The sequence below is a fragment of the Tribolium madens genome, unplaced genomic scaffold, assembly GCF_015345945.1.
Source record: "Tribolium madens isolate multiple individuals breed KSU strain unplaced genomic scaffold, Tmad_KSU_1.1 Scaffold_7;HRSCAF=85;Tcas5.2_LG10, whole genome shotgun sequence".
Classification (NCBI taxonomy): domain Eukaryota; kingdom Metazoa; phylum Arthropoda; class Insecta; order Coleoptera; family Tenebrionidae; genus Tribolium; species Tribolium madens.
The window spans coordinates 9,495,542-9,522,862 of NW_025401050.1; the positions used below are offsets into that span (position 1 = coordinate 9,495,542).

General features: G+C 33.4%; 8 protein-coding genes across 10 annotated transcripts in view; 5 read left to right on the top strand and 3 right to left on the bottom strand.

The window, feature by feature from the left end:
• On the top strand, positions 1-1,867 carry LOC123009749 (60S ribosomal export protein NMD3). Its single transcript, XM_044406257.1, has 6 exons — positions 1-100; positions 147-676; positions 730-1,023; positions 1,074-1,341; positions 1,395-1,571; positions 1,628-1,867. Exons 1-6 carry the CDS (start codon positions 60-62, stop codon positions 1,818-1,820), a joined length of 1,503 nt encoding a protein of 500 aa, XP_044262192.1. The 5' UTR covers positions 1-59; the 3' UTR covers positions 1,821-1,867.
• A 1,939-nt stretch (positions 1,868-3,806) lies between these two features.
• On the top strand, positions 3,807-6,183 carry LOC123009592 (sphingomyelin phosphodiesterase-like). The gene is made up of 10 exons (XM_044406002.1): positions 3,807-3,963; positions 4,014-4,294; positions 4,340-4,489; positions 4,540-4,773; positions 4,826-5,001; positions 5,051-5,242; positions 5,297-5,467; positions 5,518-5,698; positions 5,749-5,939; positions 5,986-6,183. Exons 1-10 carry the CDS (start codon positions 3,894-3,896, stop codon positions 6,134-6,136), a joined length of 1,797 nt encoding a protein of 598 aa, XP_044261937.1. The 5' UTR covers positions 3,807-3,893; the 3' UTR covers positions 6,137-6,183.
• On the bottom strand, positions 6,139-7,490 carry LOC123009593 (ubiquinol-cytochrome-c reductase complex assembly factor 1). The gene is made up of 5 exons (XM_044406003.1): positions 7,086-7,490; positions 6,860-7,033; positions 6,565-6,807; positions 6,318-6,512; positions 6,139-6,266 (listed from the first exon to the last, which is right to left on the bottom strand). Exons 1-5 carry the CDS (start codon positions 7,131-7,133, stop codon positions 6,192-6,194), a joined length of 735 nt encoding a protein of 244 aa, XP_044261938.1. The 5' UTR covers positions 7,134-7,490; the 3' UTR covers positions 6,139-6,191.
• A 431-nt stretch (positions 7,491-7,921) lies between these two features.
• LOC123009625 (zinc finger protein 600-like) lies at positions 7,922-10,328 on the top strand. Of its 2 annotated transcripts, none has more exons than XM_044406061.1 (2): positions 7,922-8,260; positions 8,307-10,328. In XM_044406061.1, exons 1-2 carry the CDS (start codon positions 8,109-8,111, stop codon positions 10,177-10,179), a joined length of 2,025 nt encoding a protein of 674 aa, XP_044261996.1. In that variant the 5' UTR covers positions 7,922-8,108; the 3' UTR covers positions 10,180-10,328. The 2 variants fall into 2 exon arrangements, with proteins under 2 accessions (XP_044261996.1, XP_044261997.1); XM_044406062.1 differs by lacking the exon at positions 7,922-8,260 and having other exon boundaries at positions 8,358-8,497; positions 8,553-10,328.
• A 2,345-nt stretch (positions 10,329-12,673) lies between these two features.
• Positions 12,674-14,749, bottom strand: LOC123009893 (odorant receptor 4-like). The gene is made up of 5 exons (XM_044406454.1): positions 14,587-14,749; positions 13,957-14,539; positions 13,706-13,907; positions 13,261-13,416; positions 12,674-13,210 (listed from the first exon to the last, which is right to left on the bottom strand). Exons 1-5 carry the CDS (start codon positions 14,747-14,749, stop codon positions 13,157-13,159), a joined length of 1,158 nt encoding a protein of 385 aa, XP_044262389.1. The 3' UTR covers positions 12,674-13,156.
• A 2,534-nt stretch (positions 14,750-17,283) lies between these two features.
• LOC123009672 (organic cation transporter protein-like) lies at positions 17,284-21,053 on the bottom strand. 2 transcript variants are annotated; one of them, XM_044406133.1, is made up of 3 exons: positions 20,885-21,053; positions 18,633-18,846; positions 17,284-18,579 (listed from the first exon to the last, which is right to left on the bottom strand). In XM_044406133.1, exons 1-3 carry the CDS (start codon positions 20,934-20,936, stop codon positions 17,334-17,336), a joined length of 1,512 nt encoding a protein of 503 aa, XP_044262068.1. In that variant the 5' UTR covers positions 20,937-21,053; the 3' UTR covers positions 17,284-17,333. The 2 variants fall into 2 exon arrangements, with proteins under 2 accessions (XP_044262068.1, XP_044262069.1); XM_044406134.1 differs by lacking the exon at positions 20,885-21,053 and adding an exon at positions 18,896-19,083.
• Positions 21,054-21,370: 317 nt separating this feature from the next.
• LOC123009886 (ribosome production factor 2 homolog) lies at positions 21,371-26,134 on the top strand. The gene is made up of 3 exons (XM_044406445.1): positions 21,371-21,489; positions 21,545-22,176; positions 25,720-26,134. Exons 1-3 carry the CDS (start codon positions 21,467-21,469, stop codon positions 26,016-26,018), a joined length of 954 nt encoding a protein of 317 aa, XP_044262380.1. The 5' UTR covers positions 21,371-21,466; the 3' UTR covers positions 26,019-26,134.
• A 91-nt stretch (positions 26,135-26,225) lies between these two features.
• LOC123009884 (polycomb protein Scm) overlaps positions 26,226-27,321 on the top strand; it is a 9,743-nt gene continuing 8,647 nt past the window's right edge. Inside the window, exon 1 of the mRNA XM_044406441.1 lies at positions 26,226-27,091. Coding sequence (XP_044262376.1) covers positions 26,416-27,091 — 676 coding nt within the window. The 5' untranslated portion in view covers positions 26,226-26,415. The remainder of the gene's footprint in view (positions 27,092-27,321) is intronic.

Genomic DNA, 27,321 nt, shown 5'->3' on the forward strand with positions numbered 1-27,321 from the left:
TGATTTAAATGTCAATAATTTGAGGTTAGGTGCAAGCACATGTRTCATTACCATTGAAAATGGAATACATAACGGACCTCCCGGCCCCCACAAACAAAATGTAAGCCCCCTTATCAACCACCCCAAGTACTAAACCAAATTTTCAGTTTGTGTTGCGAATGCGGCACCCCCATTGACCCCAACCCCTCCAACATGTGCGTGCCTTGTCTCCGCACCAAAGTCGACATCACTGAAGGCATCCCCAAACAAGTCACCCTCCAATTCTGCCGCGGATGTGAACGCTACTTCAGCCCCCCGTCGGAATGGACCCATTGCGTGCTCGAATCAAAAGAATTGCTTTCGTTGTGTTTGAAAAAATTGAAAGGATTGAATCGGGTGAAACTGGTCGATGCTGGATTCGTCTGGACTGAACCTCACTCGAAGCGAATTAAAGTCAAGTTGAAGGTGCATGGGGAAGTCTTAGGGGGGGCCATGTTAGAGCAGGTTTTCATCGTTGACTATGTGGTCACTCATCACATGTGCGATGACTGTCATCGGTCCGAAGCACAGAATTTCTGGCGGGCTTTGGTCCAAGTGAGACAAAAGGCGGAAAATAAGAAAACTTTCTATTATTTAGAACAGTTGATTTTGAAACATAAGGCACACGACAACACATTGGGGATTAAACCGATTCATGGTATTATTTTTCTCTATTTTCTTGGTAACAATTGTTTTTATTTGAATTTATAGACGGTCTTGATTTTTTCTACGCCACTGAGGCTCATGCCCGGAAAATGGTCGATTTTCTTGCTGCTGTGCTTCCATGCAAATACAGCCATTCGAAAAAACTGATTTCGCACGATATCCACAGTAATTTATATAATTACAAATTCACTTACTCGGTGGAAATTGTCCCAGTGTCAAAAGACAGTTTGGTGTGTCTACCGAAGAAATTAACTCAACAGTTGGGCGGTATTTCCCCCATTTGTCTTGTGTACAGGGTTACCAACTCGTTACATTTGATTGATCCATCAAGGGCGCAAAGTAACACACCATCATTTAATTTTCTCTTTAGTGGTTTTATTTTTTTCAAGTTGCTGAAATTAATAGTACTGTTTATTGGCGTAGCCCCTTCAACGCCATGTGTAATCCTAAACAACTCGTCGAGTTTGTTGTTATGGATATTGAACCGATTATGGATAAAGACCGAAAAACCTTTCCAGGACAAGGGGCCATTTCAAATAAACATGTTTTAGCCGACATTTGGGTTGTTAGATCTTCAGAATTGGGTGTTACTGACAATACAATACACACAAGGACTCATTTGGGGCATGTTTTAAAACCAGGAGACTACGTTTTAGGGTTAGCCAAATTCTCAACTCCGATAAATCATTTTCATATAAAAAAAATTTCAGTTATAATCTTGAAGACAGTAACGTAAATGATGCCAATTTCGATAAATTGGAGAAAAGTAGCATTCCTGATGTCGTTTTAGTGAAGAAATATTACGACAGGAGTGAAAGGAAGAGGAGAAGAGTATGGAAATTGAAACACATGGCCCAAGAAGAAACTGCCTTAATTACCGATAATAGGTAACATGATACATTTAATTGGTTACAATCCGATAACATTTTTCTTTTGTTTCAAGGGACTACAATGAGTTTTTGGATGACTTGGAAGAAGACCCCGATTTGCGTCAAAATGTCAATATTTTTAAAGATTTTACGAAACAAATTGTCATCGATTCAGGCGATGATGTTGATGAGAATGTTCCAAGGATAACATTGGCGGAAATGTTGGATGATTTGGTTATTGATGATATTGAAATGTCGGAAGTTTGATTATTATAGAAACCTGTAATTTATGATTTAATAAAGCATAATTCCAATGTTCTGGTTTAGTCCATCGACTTTACTATTGCAGGATTATTAATCGCCGAGTGTGTTTAAATTATTACATTTCTCATCTTGGGTTATAAATCACTGAATAAATCACTACAATTTATTACAATGCAACAAAAATAAATTTATGGTTCGAAATAGTGAGCTTTAATAATAATCACTGTTTCAACTATGTATCGAATTGTATATTTTTTCTATAAAATTCAACGCGTAGGTAAAAAAACGATCAAAAAATAATTTTAAAATCAACTATAAATTGTTTCAACAGGACCCTGATTAGGTATAACTTTTTCATGTAACATAACAAAGTTGTGAATTGGAAAAAAGTAATATCTTATTGGGTCTTTTAACTTTTGTTTTGTTTATTAATGGGTAAATTTGTATTTTGTGAATCAGGTACTACTATTTCAATTATTAACATTAATTTTACTTCATTTTCTAAATTAAAACATAGGTAATATTTTAATAATTATTAATTACAACAATGTTATATGATTTTGCAAAAGATTTTGTATACAGGATGCGCCAGAACTCGCGCCCCAGAGAAAAATGTCATGTAAAGTAAGATACCAGGAACATGGAAAAAATGTTAAAAAAAAATTTTCTATAAAAATTTCAAAGAGGGTTTAAAGTTTGCACTTTGACTATTTATTTCTGTTGGAAAAATAATTTTCCAAGTTTTTTTGCTATAGGCTATTAAAAGACGAAACAATGAAGCCGTATCCTAAATTGTAACTCTGTTCAATGTTATTTGTGGCTTTTATTGGCAAAATTTTTGTACCTTTACTAAATAATTGTAAAAAAACATATACAAGATCATCAGTAGGTATAAAAAATGTCAAAAAATAAATGTAGTAAAAATTTTTTGACAGTTAGAATTTTTTAAACATTTTTTTCATGTTCCTGATATCTTACCTTACTTGAAAATTTTCTCTGGGGCGCGAGTTCTGGCGCACCCTGTATAAAGAAATATGGATGTTGTTCCTGAATTAAAAAAGTACCTCACACACACAGTAACACAGAGTTTTTATCTCATTTTGAGTATTTGTAACGGATTCCAAATTCAATAGTTTTTATTTTTTTATAAAAAAAAAACGCATTATTTAAATTGTATGAAAAAAATACAGTAACATAAGTAGGTAATCTACAATACGCCAAAAATAAATCAAAAAATTCTTTAGTTTTTTTATAAAAAATAAAATAGCCAAAAAAGGAGGTTTTTTTAATTTATTTTTAAACGGCAAGGACAAAAAAAAATATATTTATATACAGGGTGCGCCAGAACTCACGCCCCAGAGAAAAATGTCATATAGGGTAAAATACCAGGAACATGGAGAAAATGTTAAAAAAATTTTATCTATAAAAACTTCGAAGTTATAAGGGTTTAAAGTTTGCACTTTGACTCTATTTATTTCTGTTGAAAAAATAATTTTCCAAGTTTTTTTGCTATATGCTAGTAAAAGAGTAAACAAGGAAGCTGTATCCTAAATTGTAACTCTGTTCAATGTTATTTGTGGCTTTTATTGTAAAAAAACAAGATCATCAGTATCATTAAATAGATATAAAAAATGTCAAATGTCAAAATTTTTTGACAGACAGAATTTTTTAAACATTTTTCCATGTTCCTGGTATCTTACCTTACTTGAAAATTTTCTCTGGGGCGCGAGTTCTGGCGCATCCTGAATATTGCTGCTAAGGCCATCAAAAAGTTATATTGTTTTCAGGATTTTTAAATAACGATTAATTTTTTTATTCAGTATAGTTCAACCTTAAGGGACAAAAAGGGCTATTTTATTAAAAATTCTATTTGTAGGATATTTTTACAGACTAAAAGTGAAATGGAAATCTTGTATAAAGTGATAGTTGCTAAAAATAGGTTATTTATTTACCATAGATATTTACAAACATTCCAAACATGTTGCTATGCCTCCCTATCTCAATACCCTATGACATGACACTAGTGATTAGAAATTCAAAGTCCTCCCAGTCTTGTGTCAACTTCCTGACTCAAAAATGCACATTTCAGTTTTTCTCATTTTGGCATTTAACATTTTTTTAGTTTCTTGTCACAACCATCATAACGGTAAGTTTTAAATTCCACGTTTCAGCAAAAAATTCGTTAAACCTTGACAGAAATACCACAAATAATTTCCCATGGAGTCCAGACACTACAAACGACTAGAACTGTGCCCCAACGTCTCTCTTCAGCCGTTAAAAACATCACAAAAATCCCAGATAGAAAACTCGCAAATGACATTTTTTGCCAAAGCTGCGAACTAGTCTTCAATCAGATTATTGAATACAGACGAGGAGGCGCAAATAGAGATTCCATGATTACATATTTCCAAAAACTATGTCGACTTTTCACCGACTGGGGAGGAGTGGCATGTGACGGTTACATAAATATTGAAATAGTTAGTAATTTCAACAACTGACAAAAACTGAACCACAATTTTTAGGACACTGTCCTTTTCATTATCGACAATAAAAAAGATTTGACCGGATTCCGAGTCTGTGCTATAGCTTTCCAACAGAAAACTTGCAAAGACCCCAATATGAAAAAATGGACAGTTGCGATTCCGCCCCCTCGGAGACACGCCCACCACCAGGTAAGCCTCCCCCAAGTCCGGTAATTCCCCCGAAATGACAAAATTTCAAGCACAATCACCACAAAGCGGCACCGTTGAAACTCCTCCACTTGACTGATTTCCATTACGATCCTTTGTACCAAGCTGGAAGCAATGCCGCCTGTGATTTACCACTTTGTTGCCAACAATCCAATGGTCCTCCTTCGAAACCATCAAATGCGGCTGGTTTTTGGGGGGATTACCACGTTTGTGACATTCCATGGTATACCATCACCAATTTTACATCCTATTTGACACAAAATCACGTAAGTAGAGAAAAATCCTCCAGTTTTGGGCTTCTTGACACTATGGTTTTAGGCCAACTTCGATTTGGTTTATTACACCGGTGATATAATCAGTCACCGGTCTTGGGCCACTACTAAAGACCACAACGTCGAATCCATTCAAAAAATTTTCAAATTATTTAAGGATACATTTAATACAACCCCCGTTTATCCGATTTTAGGCAACCATGAGCCACACCCGACCGATTTGTTAGTGATTTATCCTCGAAAAGTTGGTCACACTTTATGATTTTTTTAGTTATTCCCCTGGGGACGTAAGTCCGAAAATTTCAACTCAATGGGTTTTTGATTTAATGGCAATTGAATGGGCACGATGGTTACCGAACGACACTAGCGCCACTATCAAAACCGGCGGTTACTACACGGTTTTGGTGAAACCCAAATTCAGAATTGTAGCACTGAACAGTAACGTGTGTTTCACCAGCAATTTGTACACAAATTACAATCAAAAAACACACAAAATGATAAATTAAAATAATTTCAGGTGGTTGTTATACGACGATGATGATCCTTACGGCCAACTTAAATGGTTGGTAGAAGTGTTAAGCGAAGCCGAGAAGAAAGGTGAAAAAGTACATATTTTGTCACATATACCCCCAGGTGAAGTTTTATGTCTTCAAAGATGGTCAAATCAGTTTCATAAAATAGTCAACAGGTAGTGATTTGAAAGGGTGATTTTTGAACACTTAGTGTTATTTTAAACAGGTTTGCGCCAATCATAGTGGCCCAATTTAATGGCCACACCCACTTAGACGAGCTCCGCCTTTTTCGTGATGCCAACAATACGAAAAAAATCATCAATGTAGCCTACAATGCGGGCAGTTTTACCACTTTTGTCAGGTTTAATCCAAACTACAGAACATACAACATTGACACAAACGATTACGTAATAAAAAAAATAGGGGACTAACCAAAATAATGTTTTTTTTTTTTCAGAGAGTGCTAGATTATGACCAATACACATTTAATCTAACAAAAGCCAATCAAGACAAAAATAAAAGCCCTGAATGGTTTAAATTATACTCATTTAAAGACGCCTACGGTTTAAAAAACACAAGTTATGACAGTTTAGCCGATATGCTGAACAGAATGTCCAAAAATCACACTCTGATGCAACAATATTTCAGGTTTTTTGCGTTTGTTTTCAAGTCATTTTTCTCAATTGTTTTGTAGGTTTCAAGGACGTGAAAGTGCACCAGCGATGGCTTCGGGTTGTAGTGACAATTGTCAAGCAAAACTCAGGTGTGCTATTACAGCAGTGGAAGCCGATGAAGCCATTCAATGTCAACAAATTAAGAAAAAAACGAAAAAATCCAAACACTGACATGTAGTTAACTGTTAACTGTCACAATAAACTTTATTTTAACTATTTTACTTAACTATCTATTTAACAAAACCCAATCAATTTTCGCATTTGTTAGCGTTTCCATTGACAAGTGATCCAAAAGTCGCATCTAAGAAAACCAAAATAGACAAAATCGAGATCAAGATATCGTTCAAAATACCTGTTTTCGGACATATTTGACTAGAATTTCTAACGATCGGGGGTCAACATCCCCTTGTTGATACAACCGCCTCCACAAAGCCCCCGCTAGAATAGTATCGTCGCTTTGCAACCCTTCATCATATGCGATTAAGGCGGCTTGTAGCTGCTCAGAGAGCTGTTTGACCTGTTCCCGAGCCACTGACGGGTTACTCAACTATAATTTTCTCAAATTAACAAAAAATACTAACAAAAATTTAGTAAACAACCGCTCCCAACTTTTTTATCCTTTGACCAACATCATTCCAAAGCGCTTCGACTAGAAAATTCCTTAAATGTCGGCCATTGTCACCTTCTGCCATGATACGAGCCGAAATCATCCAAATGTGCAATTCGGTTATAACAAACCATGAGTAAAAAGTATCAGGCACATCCAACTCCTCAAAAAAACTAACATAATTGACTCGGTCTGCGATATTTTCGTAGAGAAAATACGCCGCGGCCATCAGACGCTAAAATTGGACCGATTTAGTGAAAATTATGCAAAAATTGAAGTGAAATTACTGTTTTTTCCACATTAAAAAAAGGAATCTTTTTCAACATTTGTTTAACCCAACCATCTTCCTTATGCAATTGTTTAGTATTAACTGTGGATATTTGGCGCAACTGAGTCTTGGTTTGGTGAAATCTTCTCGAATTAATCAGTAATTTTTGATAATTTTCAATGTATAAATTCCTCTAAAATTTGGGGTTAGTTTTACAAAATTTGAGCAATTTTATGTACAAATACCTTAATAATGCCCCTAAAAGCGCCTTGACATATTCTTGATACATTCATTTTAATTATTAACTTAATTAGAGTGCAAAATTACAAAATTCGTACTAAAACGATGACATAACTGTCAAAAAGTGAGGTTATGTTTTCGATAATAATCATCTAAAATTTGGTCCAAACACAAACAACTTATTAATTACTCATTATCACAGTATAACAATATGATATAAATTAGAATTTAATTGTTGAACAATGTAAAAATGTGTAAACATGGTGACAATTCAAATTAAGCGCGCTTTTCCACCAATCAAAAATTGTAGATGGCGCTCCGTTTTATTTATTTTTTAATAAACAAGAAGATTAATAAAAAATAGTAAAAATACAATGCCCAAATTGTTGTGTTGTCTAAAAACTGAAATAATGTGAACAAGTGAATAAAATCAAGTATAAGCAACAATTATCTCTCATCAAATCGTAAAAATACCCTCAGCATTGACAGCTAAAGAAATAAATAAAAATGTTTTACAAAATTTGACCAATTTTATGTACAAATACCTTAATAATGCCCCTAAAAGCGCCTTGACATATTCTTGAGACATTCATTTTAAGTATTAACTTAATTAGAGTGTAAAATTACAAAATTCGTACTAAAATGATGACATAACTGTCAAAAAGTGAGGTTAATAATTATCTAAAATTTGGTCCAAACACAAACAAGTTATTAATTACTCATCATCACAGTATAACAATGTGATATAAATTAGAATTTAATTGTTGTAAAATGTGTAAACATGGTGACAATTCAAATTAAGCGCGTTTTTCCACCAATCAAAAATTGTAGATGGCGCTCCGTTTTATTTATTTTTTAATAAACAAGACGATTAATAAAAAATAGTAAAAACACAATGCCCAAATTGTTGTGTTGTATAAAAACTGAAATAATGTGAACAAGTGAATAAAATCAAGTATAAGCAACAATTACCTCTCATCAAATCGTAAAAATACCCTCAGCATTGACAGCTAAAGAAATAAATAAAAATGAGTAAAGAAAATGAACAAAATTACGATTACAACAACATTTTTGTGAAAACGGAGAAACTCAGCGATACGGAAATCGAGTGTGAGGAAGAAAGCCCCAATTGTGATATAATAAAAGTAGAAATAAAAGAGGAATGTCCTGATGATCCAAGGTAATTTCTCCAAATAGAAAACTGATTATCCAGAATGGTTTTACAGGTATTTGAGTTGTGTAGAGACCCCCGAGACTGAATTTATCGACAGTGTGAAGAATGAGCCCACAAGTGAGGAAATCAAGAATTTCCAATGCACGATATGTGCTTTCAAAACCAAATGGAAAAACAGTCTTCGCGGTCACATGAAGATCCACAGCTCCCCCGAATTCGTCAAACTATACAAATGCAAAAAATGTACGTATAAAACCAAATGGAAAAACTATCTAGCTAAACACACAAGGATTCATAGCGCCCCCGATTGCCTTGATATGTATAAATGTACAACCTGCAGTTTTCAAACAAAATGGAAAACCAGTCTTAAAATGCACCAATCGATTCATACAATCAAAGACACGAATTTAAAGATTTATAAATGTACAAAGTGCCCCTTTGAATCCAATTGGAAACAGTACTTGAACCGACATATAAAATCACATTTACCGGAAAGCTTGCAAAAGCACAAATGTCCAGATTGCAGTTTCCAAACCAAATGGAAACAGTATTTAAAAGAACACATGAAAATCCACTCGGCCCCCAATACTATAAAACAGTACCAATGCGACAAATGCCAATTTACCACACGCTGGAAACAATATTTCAAAGAGCATGTGAGAAGACACAGTTCACCGAAAAAAAATAAAATTTACAAATGCACAGTTTGTATTTTTGAAGCCGACTCGAAATACGCCCTCACACACCACTTGAATAAAGTCCACGACATTGTCGACAAAATCGAATATTTCCAATGTTCCGAATGCATGTTTAAAACCAAATGGAAACAATACTTGAAACGTCACATTAAACTACACGACGAGAGCGCCAGCTACAAATGCCCCGAGTGTCCCTTTGAAACCAGATGGAAAAATAGTCTACTCGGCCACCAAACCATCCACAACCAATCAAAAACCATCGCTTTGTACCATTGCAACATTTGTCCATTTAAAACCAAATGGAAGAATAGTCTCGCTGGTCATATGACCATCCACAACCCACCTGATTCGTCCAAAATGCACCATTGTCCCGAATGCCCCTTCCAGTCCCGTTCGAAAAACTACATGAAACGACACATTAAAATCCATACTGGTGAAGAGGAGGAGACATTTTCTTGTCCCGAATGCCCTTTCCAAACCAAATGGAAGCAATACTTTAAGGAGCATGTCAAGAAACATGAATACCCGGATCAAATTCCGGTGTTTAAATGCCCGGAGTGCGAATTCACGACTAAATGGAAACAATACTTTCGCGAGCATGTTAAAAAACACCAAAACCCGGAAATGCTCAAACAATACGCATGCGAGGAATGCGATTTTACCACCACTTGGCGTAAATGCTACCGCGATCATGTGAAGCAGCACAGCGTCCCTGATAAGGTCTACAAGTGTACTAGTTGTAAGTTTAAGACGAAATGGAGGCAGTATTTTCGCGAACACGTCAAAAAACATACTAATCCGGATTTGGTCAAGCTATACAAATGCACGATTTGCTCGTTTATGACGATATGGAAGCAGTATTTCAAGGAGCATGTCGAGAGACATAATTCAACACAGACTTATAAATGTGCCAAATGCGAGTATGAAGGTGAGTCGAGGTACTACTTGGCCAAGCATATGAAAGAAGTGCATTGTCAAAGTGAAGTCAAGACGTATAAATGCGAGAAATGTGGATTTACGACTAAGTGGAAAGAGAGTATCAAGTCACACTTAAGGGTGCATGCGAATTCGAAAAATGCGAAAATTTATAAATGTACAGTTTGTATGTTTGAAACAAAATGGAAGAGTAGTTTTAATTCTCATATGAAGATGGTGCATAGTAAACCCGAGGTCCAGAAGAAGTATAATACGAGACAGAGCAAGACTGTCGAAGAAATGTGCAATTGAAAGGCTCAAGATTTATGTGGCATATAATGTTGATGTTTTAAAATTATATAAATATATTTAAGAATCTCTGTATGTTAGGAACATATCTTTGAAGTTAATCTTATATACTCTATTGACTTGTAACTAGGGAGAACAATAATTTTACTGTATTGTATCTACTTTTTATTTTCCTATTGAGATTTTGTTTACAATGTGACAATAGAAAATATTCATTTTAACGCCTGTCTTAATCGCTTAAGTAAATGTAAGTTACTTGTAGCACGAAACAATTGGTAAAAATCGGTCGCACCGTTCGGCCGCAAAAACCAAAAATCAAAATTATACGTTTGAAGATACTATAAATAAATTCATGGGGATAAAAATTATTTATAATTATGAAATATACCTTATTAAACAGTAAAATATGATAAAATAATAATGGGTACTGAACTAAAAAAAATTGCACCCGCGGCAACTGTGATGTAATCCGGCAGGTGGCACTAACGCAAACGTTTGCTACTCGGATTTCCAACACCGTAAGAATGTTTTCCAAATAAGTTGGATAAGGAAAGTAGTGTGATGTTCACACCAGACTTTTTTATACAGGGTGAATATAAAGTATGGAGCCAAGCGGTTTTATTTTTAATCATTTGCCTCCAGAAAATGATAATTAATACAAATTAAAGTAATATAAAAAATGTGATCGTATTTTTATGCGATTTTTTTTTGTCAAAATTGCAATTTATGTGATTTTTTTTTTAAATTAAATATAAAGCAGTTAGTTGTAATCCTTAGAGTATAGCTTTTATGAGAAAAATGATTTTTTAGTGGGTTGCCATTTAAAAAAATTTTTTTTTTTAGAACTCAAAAACAAAAGGAAATTTCGAAAAATTTTATTCTTGTCAAATCATCACATTTTTATAGTACTTTATCACTCATCAATTAGTTTTTTCAAAAAATAAATAGTTTAAGCAAAAAACGTTTGGTTCCATACTTTTTATTCACCTGGTACATTTTTTCTATTGAGCACCTTTTAAATTGAATTTATTATTTTATTTGTCAGTTAAAATTTTTGACATTTGACGTACCTATGCCCTCGAAAATAGCTTAAATTAGTTTCGGTGATATACAAAACGTGAAACTGCAACAATTTCTCACTTAAAAACTACAGTCGATGGTCGATGATGACCAAAGTATTGCATAAAATGTTGCCAGTGGCATAAAATTGCACTTTATGCAACAGTTTTCAGATTTTGGGTATTTTTTTGGCCGTTCAAATAATGTTTTCCTGAATTTAGTTAGAAATCTGTCGAAAAAATCACCAATTTGTGTCTTATGAATAATTGTAATAAACTCAAATTCAACAATAAATTAAATTGAACAACATTGGAAACAAAAACTATAAACATTCGGATAAGGCAATAAGTTTAGTTATTTTGACTTCTTTTGAGCTCTACTATCACCTGTTAAAATACAGGATGCGCCAGAACTCGCGCCCTAGAGAAAATTTTCAAGTAAGGTAAGATACGAGGAACATGAAAAAAATGTTTAACAAATTCTATCTGTCAAAAAATTTTGACATTTGACATTTTTTATGTCTATTTAAGGATACTGATGATGTTGTATATGTTTTTTTTACAATTATTTAGTAAAGGGACAAACATTTTTCCAACAGAAATAAATAGAGTCAAAGTGCAAACTTTAAACCCTCATAACTTCAAATTTTTATAGATAACATTTTTTTAACATTTTTTCCATGTTCCTGTATCTTACCTTATATGACATTTTTTTCTGGGCCGCGAGTTCTGGCGCACCCTGTATTTGCACACCCTTTAATATCACACTGTATATGTATCAACATCGTTAGGTAAATCTAGTAGGTACCTACTCAAGACATTTTGAATTTAGCAATAATCAAGTGGTCCCTATTATAGTCATTAAAATATCGGATTTACAAATCACATTAAGAAAAATACTGTAAACACAAACAACTCACCTAAAACACACGAAAAACCCACATTTTTACACTTTAAAAATGTTTAAAAACTTTAACACATCAACCGATTCGAGAGTTGAAAAATTACAGCGCCCACTGGCGGATTGTTTGAGAATGTACCAAACTCATTTGTAACTTGATTTTGTTTTTTTTTTTTACAGAAAAAAAATATTTCGTAATCATAATAGTAGTAGTAATTTATTATTTTGTTACTATATTTTACTTTACACCAATAATTTGAAGTAAATTTTATGAAATTGTTAATTAAATTTTCCCCACAGCCCACTTTGCAAATTCAAATGACCTGGTAAAACTACTTGTAAGGACATAAATTATTTTGATATTAATAAGAATTCCCAATTCAGGTTGTAAGAGCTGGAATTTCACATAAATATCAATCTTTTTTCATCTTTTACTTCAAACAAAAGTCAAGTAGGGACCCCATTTTGCATTGAAGATCGGTTATTTCAAATCACAAAAACGCTGTTAATGCAAACAACTCACCTGAAACAAACACGAACTCACACAACTTCACACACTTTTTAATGTTTAAAAACTGTTAAACATTTCAGGTTTCAACACATTCGAGCCACTTGAAAAATTGCAGCGCCCTCTGATGGACTGTCTATAAACTTAACTTCAAAACCATTCATGTTTTTTTTTTCAAATTTATTTAATTTATACATGTTATATTTGCACAATACTCCTATAGCAAGCAACGATTTGTTACTTTGCACCACTCCACTACTATTTTCACCAATAATTTGAGAGAATTTTAATGAAATTGTTAATTGAATTTTTTGACATTTCTTACATAGCCCACTTTGCAAATTGAATGTCAACTGTTGGTTGCCTATTTAGAATGCGTTTCAGAAATGTAAAACTACACAAGAAATAAATTATATTGGTCACAGTTTCGGCAAAACGAAATTAAAATAAATTCAATAAAACGTTTTTACTATAATAAAAGACATCTACAGCGTGACTCGTTGAAGATGGCCATTACGGTTTTAATTTCAAAAGTAGAGTGAAATACGAATATGCCGAGTACAAGACCTGAAAAATACAATTTACAACAAGTTGATTCGGCTAATGTGCTCATTTACCCCCAAAAATGTGGCCAAAGACATGACTTTGACCCCACACGCTCTCAAAGTCAAGGCTTTTTGGCTTCGTAATAAAATCAGGAGAACGTATTTTTGGACTATCACCGATTTTTGGTACCAAAGGAACGAATAAGTGACATCAGCAATGGCCAAACTCTGAAATAACACATTTAAGAGAAAATTCTGAAAGCAGCCTGCATCAAGTAGGTTGCAGAAGTCTAAATGCATCTTTAATTTAAAGGCCGGTTCACACAAAAAGTGTCATTAATGTCATTCAAAACAAAGTTTCTTTTATGTTTCTCTATGTTAATTACGTTGTTAATTTTAATTATTTTTACCTGGGGTACACCTATTTATTTGAGAAAATAATTTTTAGGGAATAGTGAGGTTAGGTTTGTTTGAATTTTTGCATGGTTGCCACCTTAATATGAAAACGAATATATACTTCCTCTAAAATTTTTTGGCCGTAGTAACACACCAAAAATAGCATTCCTAACCACCCCAACAAATGCATAAAAAATCGAAAAGCTTCGACATAATCATCAGTTGTAGTGATTTCAAATCCAAGAACACTTATAATAAATCCGGTCCAGGTTATGTGCAAGAGCATCATTTCGTTGAAAGCTAAATCGGTTCGAATCCCATAACTAAAATATCAGTTATTTAAGAAAATAAAAAAATTACAAAGTAGTTAACTCTAAAATTGCAGTGTGATATTTGACACAAAACTTCATTTTCTTCTCCAAAACTTCCATATCGCTGACTTGGGACAAGTCCAGAATAATTTGTTTGAGACATTTTAACTGCACAGTGATGTGTAGTAAAATAGCACAGATTAATGTTGTGATTATCACAACCACACTAGTGCCCAAAATGCAAATAATAATTTCGTACAAAGCTACAAGTTCGGCAAGTGGCGAATAATCGAATTTGAAAGGGAACAAAAATCGGACTACAAGTCCACAAGGTATTCCATACTTAATCATATGATCGGATTTGGTTTCATGACACTTCTTATAGCCCAAAATGGGCAATAGCCCATAACACAAATTGCCCACAATTCCGTAAACTATAAATAATTTAGTGTAAAATTTCACCGATTTGTCTGTTTCAGCGATAATTGATTTTGAACTGAACTTTTCAAAAAGGGCCAAGTCGGCTATCAAAGCCCTGATTTTGTGTTTCCGGTTGATAAAACAAACGGAAACGTAAGTAACAGCATAGAGGGCACTTAATGCGACAAAGTTTTCGTTAACACTAGTGAAAGAAATGTACTCTTCTAGAAAAAAATAATGTTATAAAAGTTGGGGTTTATAAGTGACTTACCGCGAAATTGTGTTATTAAATCAGCTAAAATTGGAAATGTCGTTATTGTGATGATTACTGAAACGTAATATTGTTGAAAAGTGGTGCAAAAAGTGTTTTTTTCGGGCCACATATTCAAATAAGTGAAGGATTTGACGAAAAATTCTAGGTAAGTGTCGTCCATCGTGTCTAGTTAACCTTGTCCACTTTCTCATTTTATATAAGGAATAAACTTGTTAAAAAAACATCAATGAAGTTTTCTTATACCTTTGTTCAATTATTTACAAGAACAAAACTGTAATAAAAATGTCTGAATTTAAATTGTGCTTCAAATTTAATCAAATTTTTATTTTTGAACTGAAAATTTTAGAGTTTGAGACCCAAACGTGGAATTCAGACTTTTAGACACAGAATCTCAAATTCCAAACCCAAAATTGGAATTATAAATTTTTTAACGCTAAATTTTGCATTTCACATCATTTGAAATTTTCAATGTTTAATCTAAGAGTTGCGATTATCACGTCGGAAGTTCTGAATATGAAAGACAGTTCTATGTATTTATCTCAAACACAATATACTGTTTTTTGTTTTTTTTTTTAAACAAGAGGGGCTTTAAAAAATGGAATTCTTTAAGTTAAAACTGAAAATTTTAACTTTTGAATATGAAATTCGTTATTAATTTAATAATTCCAACGTTTATGAAGCTTAGAATACTGATTTTGAATCACACAATTTTAACTTTGACTTTGAAACCTACGATTTAAATAAAAAAAATCAAATTCTATAACTACGAAATGTAGAATTCTTTATTAACAAAACTGAAATTTTTGGCATTCAAGAGGGCTTTTATACCATGTTGACATTTTGATTATTTAGTGACACTACTGGATAGTGTTTGAAGAATAGTAAAACACGTATTTTTGGGTTTTGAAGATTTTTTTAAAATGAAAATTAAAAATTTTAAAATGGCCAAAAAGACGTGCGCAGATTGTGTGTCGAAAATTAAAAATTTACAAATTTTACAAATCAAATTGTTGCTCTAAAATTTAGGTCACGCTCAAAATTCGTAAATTCTGATTTTGCAGAGCGGTGTAGAGTTTAGTTTTAACCCAATATACAGGGTGAATATAAAGTATGGAACCAAGCGGTTTTATTTTTAATCATTTGCCTCCAGATAATAATAATTAATATAAATTAAAGTAATATAAAAAATGTGATCGTATTTTCAGAACGAAATTTTGTTTTTGAGTTATGCGATTTTTTTTGTCAAAATTGCAATTTATGTGAAAAAAAATTTTTGAAAAAATTAAAAATAAAGCAGATAGTTGTAATCCTTAGAGTATAGCTTTTATGAGAAAAATGATTTTATAGTGGGTTGCCATTTAAAAAAAAATTTTTTTTGTAGAACTCAAAAACAAAAGGAAATTTCGAGAAATTTTATTCTTGTTAAATCATCACATTTTTATAGTACTTTATCACTCATCAATTAGTTTTTTCAAAAAATAAATAGTTTAAACAAAAAACGTTTGGTTCCATACTTTTTATTCACCTGATATGAAAGAAGAGCATCTTTTTTATGAAAAACTTTAAATTTTTGGTATCAAAAATAGGGGTTAATAGGCTAAAAAAGTTATGACCCAAAAACTGGAAGGGCCCCATTGCCAAGACAACATTTTACACCATATCAAAGAGTGTCTTTTTGTCTCTTAACATGAAAAGATAACAAACAAATCTATTTCTAGAAAAAACATTTTGTTTATACCGATTTTTCTAAAACTCAAATTTTTCGCTTTCCTGCCTTGTAATACAAAAAAATTACACCTTTGGTTGGTTTTACTGAAAATTAAGCGAATAATATTGTAGGAAATGTAATATTTTTTTCCCAAGAAAATAAAAGTTGGAAATTAAAAAATTAAAATTTTCGTTTTCTTTGACAGAATTTTCAAAGACGAAAATCTGTCTGAGTTTCAAGTTTGAAATTAATTACATAATTAATTTCGTATATACCAATTTCTAGGCTTAAATTCGTACTTCATTGAAATACAAAATTTGAATTTGAAAATTGCAAAAGTTAAAATTTTGAGTTCGAAAGTCAATTTTTGAGTTGAATTAATGAGCAGGAATTTGAAAATTCAAATAATGAAGATCAACATTTTGATATTCAATAAGTAGGAATTAAATGTTTAAATTCTGAATATATCGGGTAATTCAAAAAGATGTGGCATAATTTTAACCATGAATACCCAAAAGATCTCAAAACTAGAAACGTAAAACTTCAAAATAGTTTTTCATTAATCTAGATACGACCATTTTTCAATGAGTTACAGCCTTTCAAAAATCACCAAAATACCGGGTGCGCCAGAACTCGCGCCCCAGAGAAAACTTTCAAGTAAGGTAAGATACCAGGAACATGAAAAATATGTTTAAAAAATTCTATTTGTCAAAAAATTTTGACATATTTTTTGACATTTGACATTTTTTTGTATATATTTAATGATACTGATCATCAAAGTGCAAACTTTAAACCCTTATAACTTCGAAATTTTTATAGATAAAATTTTTTTAACATTTTTTCCATGTTCCTGGTATCTTACCTTACATAGCATTTTTCTCTGGGCCGCGACTTCTGGCGCACTCTGTATTTAGAAAAATTTTTTGTCCCTTTAATTTTTTGGAGTAGTGCAAGAGGTAATTGGCCACAGAAAAACTTATTTTCTGTTAGAGTCGTAGGAAAAATACTTTATTAACCAATTGTTTACAATTATTTTCTATTGAACATCTTTTTTACTCCCTAAAGCCTCCGCTTCCTCCACCGTATCCGGCAACCTGCACCCCACCGTCTCCGGCAACTTGAAACACAACAAGGCCGCAATCAGGGGTGCCAACCCAAAAACCAACGGCGGCAACCACTCCTCCACCAACACCAACCCCGCAATAAAGGGGGCTGCCATCGACCCCACTCTCGCAAACATGGAACTCGTCCCCACTCCCACATTCCTCACAACAGTCGGAAAAAGCTCCCCCGAGTACAAATAAACCGTCGGAAACGAAATCGCCAATGCAAACATATCAACCGAACTGAGGACAGTCCTAATCCAAGTCGGCTCCGGGGGAATAACCCCAATCAAAAGACAGGAAACCCCAGACAAGACATTGGAAAAGACAAGAGTGTACTTGCGCCCCCATGCCGCCACCGACCAAAGCGAGAAAAACGTACTAGGGATTTGCATAACCGCAGATAGGGCCACATTGACGAAGATGTCGCCCCCGAGTTGGCCGATGTATTGCGCCCCTCCGAAGAAGCAAAGCCCGCAAGCGAACCAATTATAACCGATGCAGATGGTGTAGGAGCGCATGGTGGGGGTACGGATGAGGTCGAGGATGTTCCCGCTTTGTTTGCCCCCTTCGAGCTGTTTCCGCTCCATGTAAGTCTCAACGTTGGCTTTGATGGGGGCTGTGGGGCGTTTGTTGCGACTTGCGGCCAAATGCAAGACTTTAATGGCGGCGGTTTTGCGACCAACTGTCAACAGCCATCTTGGGGACTCAGGGAGGAGCCAATAATACGACAAGAGGAGAATCCCTGGGACACAAATCGCGATATGGAAGTGGTGCCAATCCCGGAGGAAGTAAGCAAACAAGGGCAAAGTCAACAATCCCATATTGAAAGGGATTTGGTACAAAATCCCAAGTGTGGTCCTCCATTTCATCCCTACAATCTCCATAACCAGGACAAAACTCATCACCATTGTCCCCCCAGTCGCCAGAGCTGCAATGAACCTCAAAACGAGGAATAAGAGGAACCAGGGGGCGACCGCCGCCCCCATGCCACACAAAACTTGCAGAAAGACGGCACAAATGAGAGGATTCCGGCGCCCCAATCGGTCTGATAAGTACCCAAATAGCATATTCCCGATGAGGATCCCCAACATGGTCAAAGTTTGGGCCAAATTGGCCAAATAAGCCCGACCACAGACGAGATCCCATTCCGTGATGATTGTTTCAGTGAAAACAGACCTGGAATATTGAGACTATGAGTTTTCAAGTGGACTCAAATCGGGTCAACTCACCGGTCGAAAACGTGGCCGGTGCAGTTTGGGGCACATTGAGAGGTTTGGTTGTCAATGCAAGTGAATGTGGCTGGAGGAGCGATGAAAACAATACTGAGTTGGAGCCAAGCCACTGGGAGTTTCACGAAGGAGATGATGACACACATGAAGATGTGCCAGCGGCCTAGGGGGCCGATGCTGCGCTGGATTATGTCATCGTTTGAGTCGTCTTTCACTGAAATTTGCAAAATTGGGGTGTGGGTGAGGAAATTTTTCTCACTTACTGTTGGAAATGAGAAGTGATTGTCTCTATTCAAAGCGCACATAAAGACACTGATCTGATTTTACAAGTATCACCTATTCTTTGTTATCGTATGACGTAAGACGAGGTCGCAGACAGAAGAGTAATTGCGAATAAAATAAGCTATTATTTTATTTAAACACGAGGCTAAAATTGGAGAGTTACGACCCACTTGCCGAATTTTATTTAAATGAGGAGATTTTGTTTGGTTGGCGAGTTATATAACTCTTGAACATGGGAAAAATTCTACTGTTTCCATGTAAAGAATGATAAAAGCTGAATTTATGATGTTTTCAGCTCGTTTTGTAATTTGTATTTCCATTGTTATTTTATTTTTTCTTGGTACGTTTGTAATTTAGCGAAAATATTGTTTGATGTTTATATTCATGTAAATATTTCTTTTGTCGTATCAATAAATCAGTAGGAGATGTCGTACATGTGCGACATTGAAAAAGCGAGTTATAAATTCATAAAGAAGTGTCTGAACTTTTTAAATGAAATTTTTAATACCAAACAAAAATTACTAGAGAGAATCACACAAGGGAGCATAAAATTATAGCCTGTAAAATAAAAATATTTTTTTTTATATTAATGTGCAGAAGTCTAAATGCATCTTTAATTTAAAGGCGAATTCACACAAAAAGTGGCATTAATGTCATTCAGAACAAATTTAAACACAATAATGACAAAAATCTTTGGTTCCTAGCCCATGTTAATTACCTTGTTAATTTTATTTATTTTTTGCTACCTGGGGTACACATATTTATTTGAGAAAATAATTTTTAGGGAATATTGAGGTTAGGATTGTTTGAATTTTTGCATGGTTGCCACCTTAAAATGACTTTCAACGACTACTTCGATGCACATTAATATGAAATCGAGTAACTTGTTAACAACGTTTTGCTCTTCATATTACAGTATTTTCTATATTTTTTAAATGTATCAAATACAGGGTGTGTCCGAACTCGCACCCCAGAGGAAAATTTCCAATAAAATACGGTAAAAAATGTTTAAAAATTCCATGTCAAAAAATTTTGACATTTATTTTTTGACATTTGACATTTTTTATGTCTATTTAATGATACTGATGATCTTGTATAAGTTTTTTTATAATTATTTAGTAAAGGTACAAAAATTTCGACAATAAAAGCCACAAATTACATTAAACAGATTATAATTTAGGATACAGCTTCCTTGTTTCTTCTTCTAATAGCCTGTAGCAAACTTTTTATAAGTAAATCAGTAACAAATACAGTTTTAATTTAAATATCGATACTAATGTATACAGTGAAAATTATAAAATTATGTACTTTTATTGAACTGAATCTTATTAAAACTGTTGTTTTGGCAAAAATGCTCAAACAGGTCAATTTTCTTTTTAAAAAATACAACATTTTCAACTTGATTTAAAATTTTACACTTTTAATTAATTTTTTTGCCACTTTGATAGATCTTTTAATTGTCGAACTGACAACACTAAAATATTAAATATTACACAAAAAGTGAAATAATATCAACGAAAAACACAATTAAATGAAGTTGAAAATTTTGTATTTTTTAAAAAAGAGAACTGAGTATTTTTGTCAAAACAAAATATTTTCAGTTTTAAATAAATAAGATTATTCCACAATTTTGCCACTCACTGTATAAATATATGTGTAATGTATTTTGGGTTGCATTTCATATTTTTAAAGATCGTCATCTTACGTGAATCCGCATTACGTATAAAAAAATCAAATCTTTTCTATAATATAAATTATAATAGTCAGTTATTTCTATGACTCACTTTGTATAATATGTCAAAGTTGGTTTTAGTAGGTAAAAATTCTAATAAAATGTTTCAAACTATATGCTAAAAGTGTAGCGTAAGTATTTTATTTTTAGCATTGGAGAATACATATGAAAATTAACTTAGTTTAAGAATATCAAGACTTGTTTTGTAATAAAGATTTTTTAATAAAGAAAATATTACCTTCAATGAATTTATCAGTTTGATGTTTGTTTTCTATTTCTTTACTTGCCATCGTAGTCCTGAGACTACCAATTTATCCAATTTTTTCGTGTCAATGTCACCAACACAAAATTATGAATCTTATCTTTATAAAAACTATTTTTAGGTAGTTAACAGACAAGAAGTACTAACCATTAATGAGACAACAAGTAATTACGCTACTTGTTTGGAGTTTTAATAGATAAATCTAAAGCTAAAGATAAATATAAGACCAGTTGCAAAAAAAAGTGATTAAATTTTGGCGCTTTAATAATTCAGTTATACCAACCCAAGATTTCACACTACAAATTTTAAATAAATAACATTCTAGGCCTCATTTAAGAATGAAATTAATTTGACACATTGCATAGCTTGTCTACTAAGCTTGTGTCTAATTCAATTTTGTTATTTCTGAGTTTTGTTGTAAATTTTTGGGAACTTTCAAAGAATCGTTATTTTGCTCCGTGCGGTTGGCATTGGTGGAGCAGGTTAGTTTTCTTCACAACACGTGTAGACAAGTTTACAATCAAAAATACGTGGAAATAAGTGCAAAAACCAGTGAAAATGGTTGTAATCCAGCGTGTGGTGTAAGTAGAAGCCCCCTTTTGCTTGATTTTTGCTCATCCGGGCCCCAATTTGTAGTAAAGCGACCACACGTAAAGGCAAAAAGGTCCTCCTGAAGAAAGAACCGCAAGTGATTGAAGGCCCCAAAAAGGCGCTGTTTTTACAAGGCAGACGATCATCTGAGAAACTGCGACGTTTGGCGAAAGATTTGTACGATTTAAAAAAACCGGAGGCTCAAATGCTCAGTAAGAAAAATGACATAACAGTCTTCGAGAACGCAGCTCCTGTGGAAGGTTTCTGTAAAAAATACGAGTCGTCCCTATTCGTAATGAGTTCACATAGTAAAAAAAGGCCAGACAATCTAGTCATTGGTAGGATGTTTAATTATAGTTTGTTAGATATGGTGGAGTTGCATGTGGAGTCTGCTGAGTTTATGAAAGATTTTGCCTGCTCGAAAATAGCGTTAGGGACGAAGCCTTGTCTCGTTTTCAACGGCCCCACGTGGGAGGAGACTGAGGACCTGAAACATCTCAAGAGTTTGTTCATTGACATGTTTCATAGGGAGGAAGTTAATTCAATCAGATTGCAAGGTTTAGAACACACAATTAGCTTCACTGCCACCCCAGAAGGGAAGATTCTTATTAGGTCTTATAAAGTTATGATGAAGAAGTCCGGGTGTAGAGTACCACGGGTGGAACTGGAAGAAATGGGTGAGCTTTGTGAAGATAAAACTCATTTTGTTGTTTTGTGTGAACAGTTGTAAATCGAAATTTGTCAATAAATCAGCAATTTATTTGAACATTAAGAAATATTATGTTTAAGCAACACTTTTTCAATTATACAGGGTGCGCCAACACCCTTCAACATTTTATGATTTAATTTAAAAACAACTTGACTAAGCACTATTTTATTTTTAAATTTTAGAGCTAAATGTGATTCAATAAAAATCAATTCACTTTTAGTCTACTAATTTATAAAATTTGCATAAAAATTATTAAACTGGGTAAAAATGTACATGGGAGCCGTAAACTTTTTCAGATTTTGTGGAAATAAGAATAAAAATCTAGAAGATTAGAAAAAAAACAGATGCAATAATTTAAGTATTTACTTTCTCTATTTTATTACATTCTTTCTTCTTAATTCAAATAAACAGGATTACAACAATAAACTGTTCGTACACTACAGTTAATGATATTAAAAAAACGGAACTGATTTTTATTCCCGTGTTCTTTACGTTAATAAGTTTTTATTTGTTAATTTTTATAATAAAATTGCCAGTTGACCATTCCCGCCCAGAATTTTTTTATATACAGAACTCCACCCCAGAGAAGGTAAGATACTAGTAACATGGAAAAAATATTTAAAAAATCTATCTATAAAAATTTAGAAGTTATGAGAGTTTAAATTTTGCACTTTGACTATTTATTTCTGTTGGAAAAATAATTTTTCAAGTTTTTTTGCTACAGTCTATTAGAAGAGGAAACAAGAAAGCTGTATCCTAAATTGTAACTTTGTTTAATGTTATTTGTGGGTTTTATTGGCGAAATGTTTGTACTTTTACTAAATAATTATAAAAAAACAAATACAGGATCATCAGTATCATTAAATAGGCATAAAAAATGTCAAATGTCAAAAAATAAATGTCAGAATTTTTTAAACATTTTTTTCATGTTCCTGGTACCTTTTTTCTCTGGGGCGCTAGTTCTGCCGCACCCTGTATATTATATTATAATTCTAATGTTAAAACGTTTCTTATTTTTTATATTTTGAAAAATTATTTTGGACAGGATGTTGGTTTTATTATTTTTATTTCTTATATTTTTTATTTAATTGTTTGCTTCTTGCACCGGGTGATTGTAAATAATTGTGATTTTTTTCCTCAAGTTGGTGTCAAATTTAATATTTTAATTTGACTTTCAAATTTAAACGTCAAATTTTTATTCATTTGCGACAGGCGACTGCTGATTTAGCCGTCACCTGAAACATTTCTGATATAACAAATTAGAAGGATTACCAATAATTCAGTGCTGCCAATAGATTTTTTGACACAAATATTAATAGTCACCCGGTACTTTGTAAACCTTGTGATTTCTTTTACTTTTTGTATCTTCTTAAAGAAACGTCTCCTTATTATACCAAAGTTAAAGCAGCAGGAGAGGCCATTTTTTCATGCAAAAAATAAATTATTTTTATTGCAGTGGACTACAAATTTTAATATTAATAAATCATCAGTATCATTAAATAGACATAAAAAATGCTTAAGAAACAATTATTTTTCCGACTTGTTTGCCACCAAAATTAACTCCAAGAGAAAAATGGAATTCAATTAATGTTTCCTTATATTTTCACATTACACTTTTGTATTGTTTTGTTTTTGTTTACTATTTTCTTGTTTCATTTAGTCTTCCTGTTTAGTTATATTAAATTACTTTCAGGTTTTCGGTTTTTTCTATTTTTTTGACTACTTTTATCCATTTTTGATACTTTTTCATAATTTTCTTCTTTCTCCAATGTTTCTGTCCTACATTCTTCTAATTTTAAGTCCAATATTCGTTTTTCCATATTTTTATTCTTTCTTATGTTGTGCTTTCTTTTTACTCGTTTTTAACATCCTTGTCTCCAATTTTTCAACTTTATTTCTTTCTTTCTTATTTTTTGTAAATTCTATCTTAAATGTTTTTAACGTCGCTTTGTCTTTTTTTAAACTTTCTTTCAAATCTGTTCTGTGTTCTGCCTTCGCAAATTATCTTATTGTGATATTTTTTGTTTTTGGTTTGGTTTTAAATTAACTAATAATAAATAGAAACACAGTATCTAAAAAAAACGAACACTATATTGTAGTAATTTTGCAAAAAAAAACTTTAAATTATCAGAAAATTTGATGAGAAAAGTAAATCTTCTATTTTTATTTTTTTAATAGATTTGCTTTTCTTTGTTTTAATGTTTCTGTTTTTTATTCTTGTTTTAGGTAAATTATCTGCTTTATGTTTGCTACCGTTTTTCTATCATTTTTGGTTAAGGCACATTGACGCAAAATGTCACCAACTGTCAGAAGTGTCAGATTGATTGAAATCCAACGCACTCTTGGTTAAGGTTTTTTATTAAACTTAAAATTTATGCACTTTTAGGCCTGTTTTTCTCTATAAAAACTCTACTACTTTGAAGAATTATGAATGAATTATTGTTTTTTACTTTTAGTCGATCTCTACCTTTTGCCGTTTTCTACTTTTAGCCCGTCAAAATTTTCCAATCTTCAGGAATAAACAATTGCTATTACGTGACAAAGATGGTTAAATTAACGTTTTACACGGGTGTGAGAGAGTTCAAGCTATCTCGTTTTAGTAATAGATAATCGTTACAAAGAAAATAGACCTAGATTTCACTAATTTTGATTTAAATTTTCAAAATGTAAGATAGTAAGAAAGTCTGTTTTTTTAATGAAAATCTCCAAGTCAAAATTTTGGTGAAAAAATGGTAGCGACTTATCTCCATAGTCACAAAATTTGTTTGCTTTTTGTTTATATCTCTAGAAATTTTCTTAAAAAATTATGCTTTTCATATTAAAATTGGAAAGTTTTTACTTTTTTTCACAACCTAATGTCTAAAGGGCAAAAATGAGCTTCTTGCTACAAAAACTTTAATGAAAAAGGGTGTCTATACAGAAAAAAGTTATTTTGTAAAAGTACAAGCAGAAATTATAAAAATTTGTAATAAAGTTTGTGTAATTTATTGAAATAAGTTCGAAGTTTTTAACTGGTTCTTTAAAAGTGCAACCAATTAATTTAATGGTGTATTTGTGTTTTTTTTTTTTTTCATTCATATTTTGTATTCTCGTCGATTTCTTACTAAAAATTAGAAAATGCATTACAAATTGGGTCTAAATTTTAACGGTGATCTTTCTTTTTCTGACTTCTACTTGCCCACTTTTTGTCTTTGAATTTCCAAAAACTGCTTACGGTACCGAATTTGTTCTCGTTTTTGCATTTTTGGTGACGTTTAATGACATTGTTTTCAATTTAAATCGAAAACCAGAATTGCCAACTTTGTTTGTTAAAATTACCATGAATTTGCTATTGCTGCCAACGTTAAGACTATTTGACATAAAAAAACAGGAGATAAAATTAATGTATTTAAATTGACATTTTAGGGTTAAATAAACCCCATCTTAAAATTTCAAAGTTTGTTTCCAAAAAATATTGAAGAAAGTGTGTTGAATTGTAAAATTTAATTTATGGCCAAAATATTTTTTCCAGGTCCCAGAATAGATCTCACACTCCGACGAAGCAAACTACCCACCGAGGACCTAATGAAAGAAGCTTTGCGCAAACCTAAAGAACTCAAAGTGACTAAAAAGAAGAACATCAGTGTTGATGGTTTGGGCACAACTCACGGTCGCATCCACGTCGGTAAACAAGAAATCAACAAGATTCAAACACGTAAAATGAAAGGCCTGAAAAAAACCACCGACGAGAAGAAATTAAAACGAGCAGCGAAGAGAACAACTGATAATAATAATGTAAATAATAAAGTCAAAAAGCAAAAACATGGATGAAGCGTCGGTGCAATTTTGTTAATGATGTGTATAAATGGTTAAATCTTGTAATTGTAAGCTTAATTTTACGTGTATTTTTTATTTAATGATTATTTGAATAAACTTTTTTAAAAATGGCGCTGGGTGATGAAAATTCCCTAAATAATAGTGATTTATGTTTGTGATGTTGGCAACACTTACACAAACAGCAACGCGTTGTTGACATTTTGACGTCGTTGACATTGTGATGTATTTTTCCGTTTAGTCCCCGGTTTTGCGTCATTACATCACTGAAGACTCCTCCGAGTGGTATTTTCAATGTAATCCGTGATGAGAAAAGTGCCCCCTTGCCACTTCTAGCCATGTCCCCTAAACCCGTTTGATTTTGGAGGTAAACTGATGGTTTTCAAATCGAGCGATGTCGAGTAACCCCAACCCGACGCCGGGCAAAGTGCGGGGCCCCGGCCGGCCCCCCAAGAAAATCATCTCATGTACGTGGTGCAACGAGAGCAAACTACCCCTCAAATACGTCCTCCCGACCACCAACGGCAAGAAGGAGTTCTGTTCGGAGACATGTCTCGCCGAGTTCCGCAAGGCCTACATAAAGGGGGCGTGTCTGCAGTGCGACAATGTGATACGGGGCGCCAACAGCCCCTCGAAGGACTTCTGCTCGACGTACTGCATGAACAAGTTCCAGAAAAGAGCCGAATTGCAGAATCGGGTGGCGGCAGTGGCCCCCACCACGCCGCTGGAGGCCTCACCGGGGCCCTTCCAGTACGAGACATATCAGCCCTTCGACTGGGACGAGTATCTCAAAGACACGAACTCGGTGGCGGCCCCTGCGAGCTGCTTCAAGCAGGCGGTGACGCCGCCCCATAACGAATTTAAAGTCGCAATGAAATTGGAGGCGTTGGATCCGAGGAATGTCACATCGACGTGCATTGCGACGGTGATTACGGTTTTAGGATCGAGGCTCAGGTTGAGGCTCGATGGGAGTGATAATAAGAATGATTTTTGGAGGCTGGTGGACTCGAAGGAGATTAATCCTGTGGGGCACTGTGAGAAGTCAGGGGGAATGCTGCAGCCCCCATTAGGTAAGAACAACAAAATACTAAAAAAATTTAAAAAAATCTTGTTTCTTGTTGGTCCACATTTGTGTATAATAGACGTTATTATACAGAGTGATTATAAATGATTTTCATCTAGCCAGCTGTGAATTTTTCATGTAAAATAAAAAAATGCCGTTTTACGAAAATAGGGGTACCTACTTGTTTTAACTTAAAATTAAAAAATCGCCGTTTACTAAGCGTCCACTTCGAAAATA

Coding starts and splice junctions, on each gene's coding strand:
- LOC123009672 (XM_044406133.1), bottom strand. CDS start 20,936: ATGGCAAGTAAAGAAATAGAAAACAAACATCAAACTGATAAATTCATT. Junction 18,847..20,884: donor AACTGATAAATTCATTGAAG/GTAATATTTTCT, acceptor TGCAAATTTCAG/TGAAAGACGACTCAAACGAT. Junction 18,580..18,632: donor ACCGGCCACGTTTTCGACCG/GTGAGTTGACCC, acceptor TCAATATTCCAG/GTCTGTTTTCACTGAAACAA.
- LOC123009593 (XM_044406003.1), bottom strand. CDS start 7,133: ATGAATGTATCAAGAATATGTCAAGGCGCTTTTAGGGGCATTATTAAG. Junction 7,034..7,085: donor CTTTTAGGGGCATTATTAAG/GTATTTGTACAT, acceptor CCCAAATTTTAG/AGGAATTTATACATTGAAAA. Junction 6,513..6,564: donor GGATAAAAAAGTTGGGAGCG/GTTGTTTACTAA, acceptor AGAAAATTATAG/TTGAGTAACCCGTCAGTGGC.
- LOC123009592 (XM_044406002.1), top strand. CDS start 3,894: ATGCACATTTCAGTTTTTCTCATTTTGGCATTTAACATTTTTTTAGTT. Junction 4,490..4,539: donor GGAGACACGCCCACCACCAG/GTAAGCCTCCCC, acceptor CAAAATTTCAAG/CACAATCACCACAAAGCGGC. Junction 5,940..5,985: donor CTGATGCAACAATATTTCAG/GTTTTTTGCGTT, acceptor ATTGTTTTGTAG/GTTTCAAGGACGTGAAAGTG.
- LOC123009625 (XM_044406061.1), top strand. CDS start 8,109: ATGAGTAAAGAAAATGAACAAAATTACGATTACAACAACATTTTTGTG. Junction 8,261..8,306: donor GAATGTCCTGATGATCCAAG/GTAATTTCTCCA, acceptor ATGGTTTTACAG/GTATTTGAGTTGTGTAGAGA.
- LOC123009893 (XM_044406454.1), bottom strand. CDS start 14,749: ATGGACGACACTTACCTAGAATTTTTCGTCAAATCCTTCACTTATTTG. Junction 13,908..13,956: donor TATCACACTGCAATTTTAGA/GTTAACTACTTT, acceptor CTGATATTTTAG/TTATGGGATTCGAACCGATT. Junction 13,417..13,705: donor GCCAAAAAATTTTAGAGGAA/GTATATATTCGT, acceptor GTGTTATTTCAG/AGTTTGGCCATTGCTGATGT.
- LOC123009886 (XM_044406445.1), top strand. CDS start 21,467: ATGGTTGTAATCCAGCGTGTGGT. Junction 21,490..21,544: donor GTTGTAATCCAGCGTGTGGT/GTAAGTAGAAGC, acceptor CCCAATTTGTAG/TAAAGCGACCACACGTAAAG. Junction 22,177..25,719: donor GGTGGAACTGGAAGAAATGG/GTGAGCTTTGTG, acceptor TATTTTTTCCAG/GTCCCAGAATAGATCTCACA.
- LOC123009749 (XM_044406257.1), top strand. CDS start 60: ATGGAATACATAACGGACCTCCCGGCCCCCACAAACAAAAT. Junction 1,342..1,394: donor CCAGGAGACTACGTTTTAGG/GTTAGCCAAATT, acceptor AAAAAATTTCAG/TTATAATCTTGAAGACAGTA. Junction 1,572..1,627: donor GCCTTAATTACCGATAATAG/GTAACATGATAC, acceptor TTTTGTTTCAAG/GGACTACAATGAGTTTTTGG.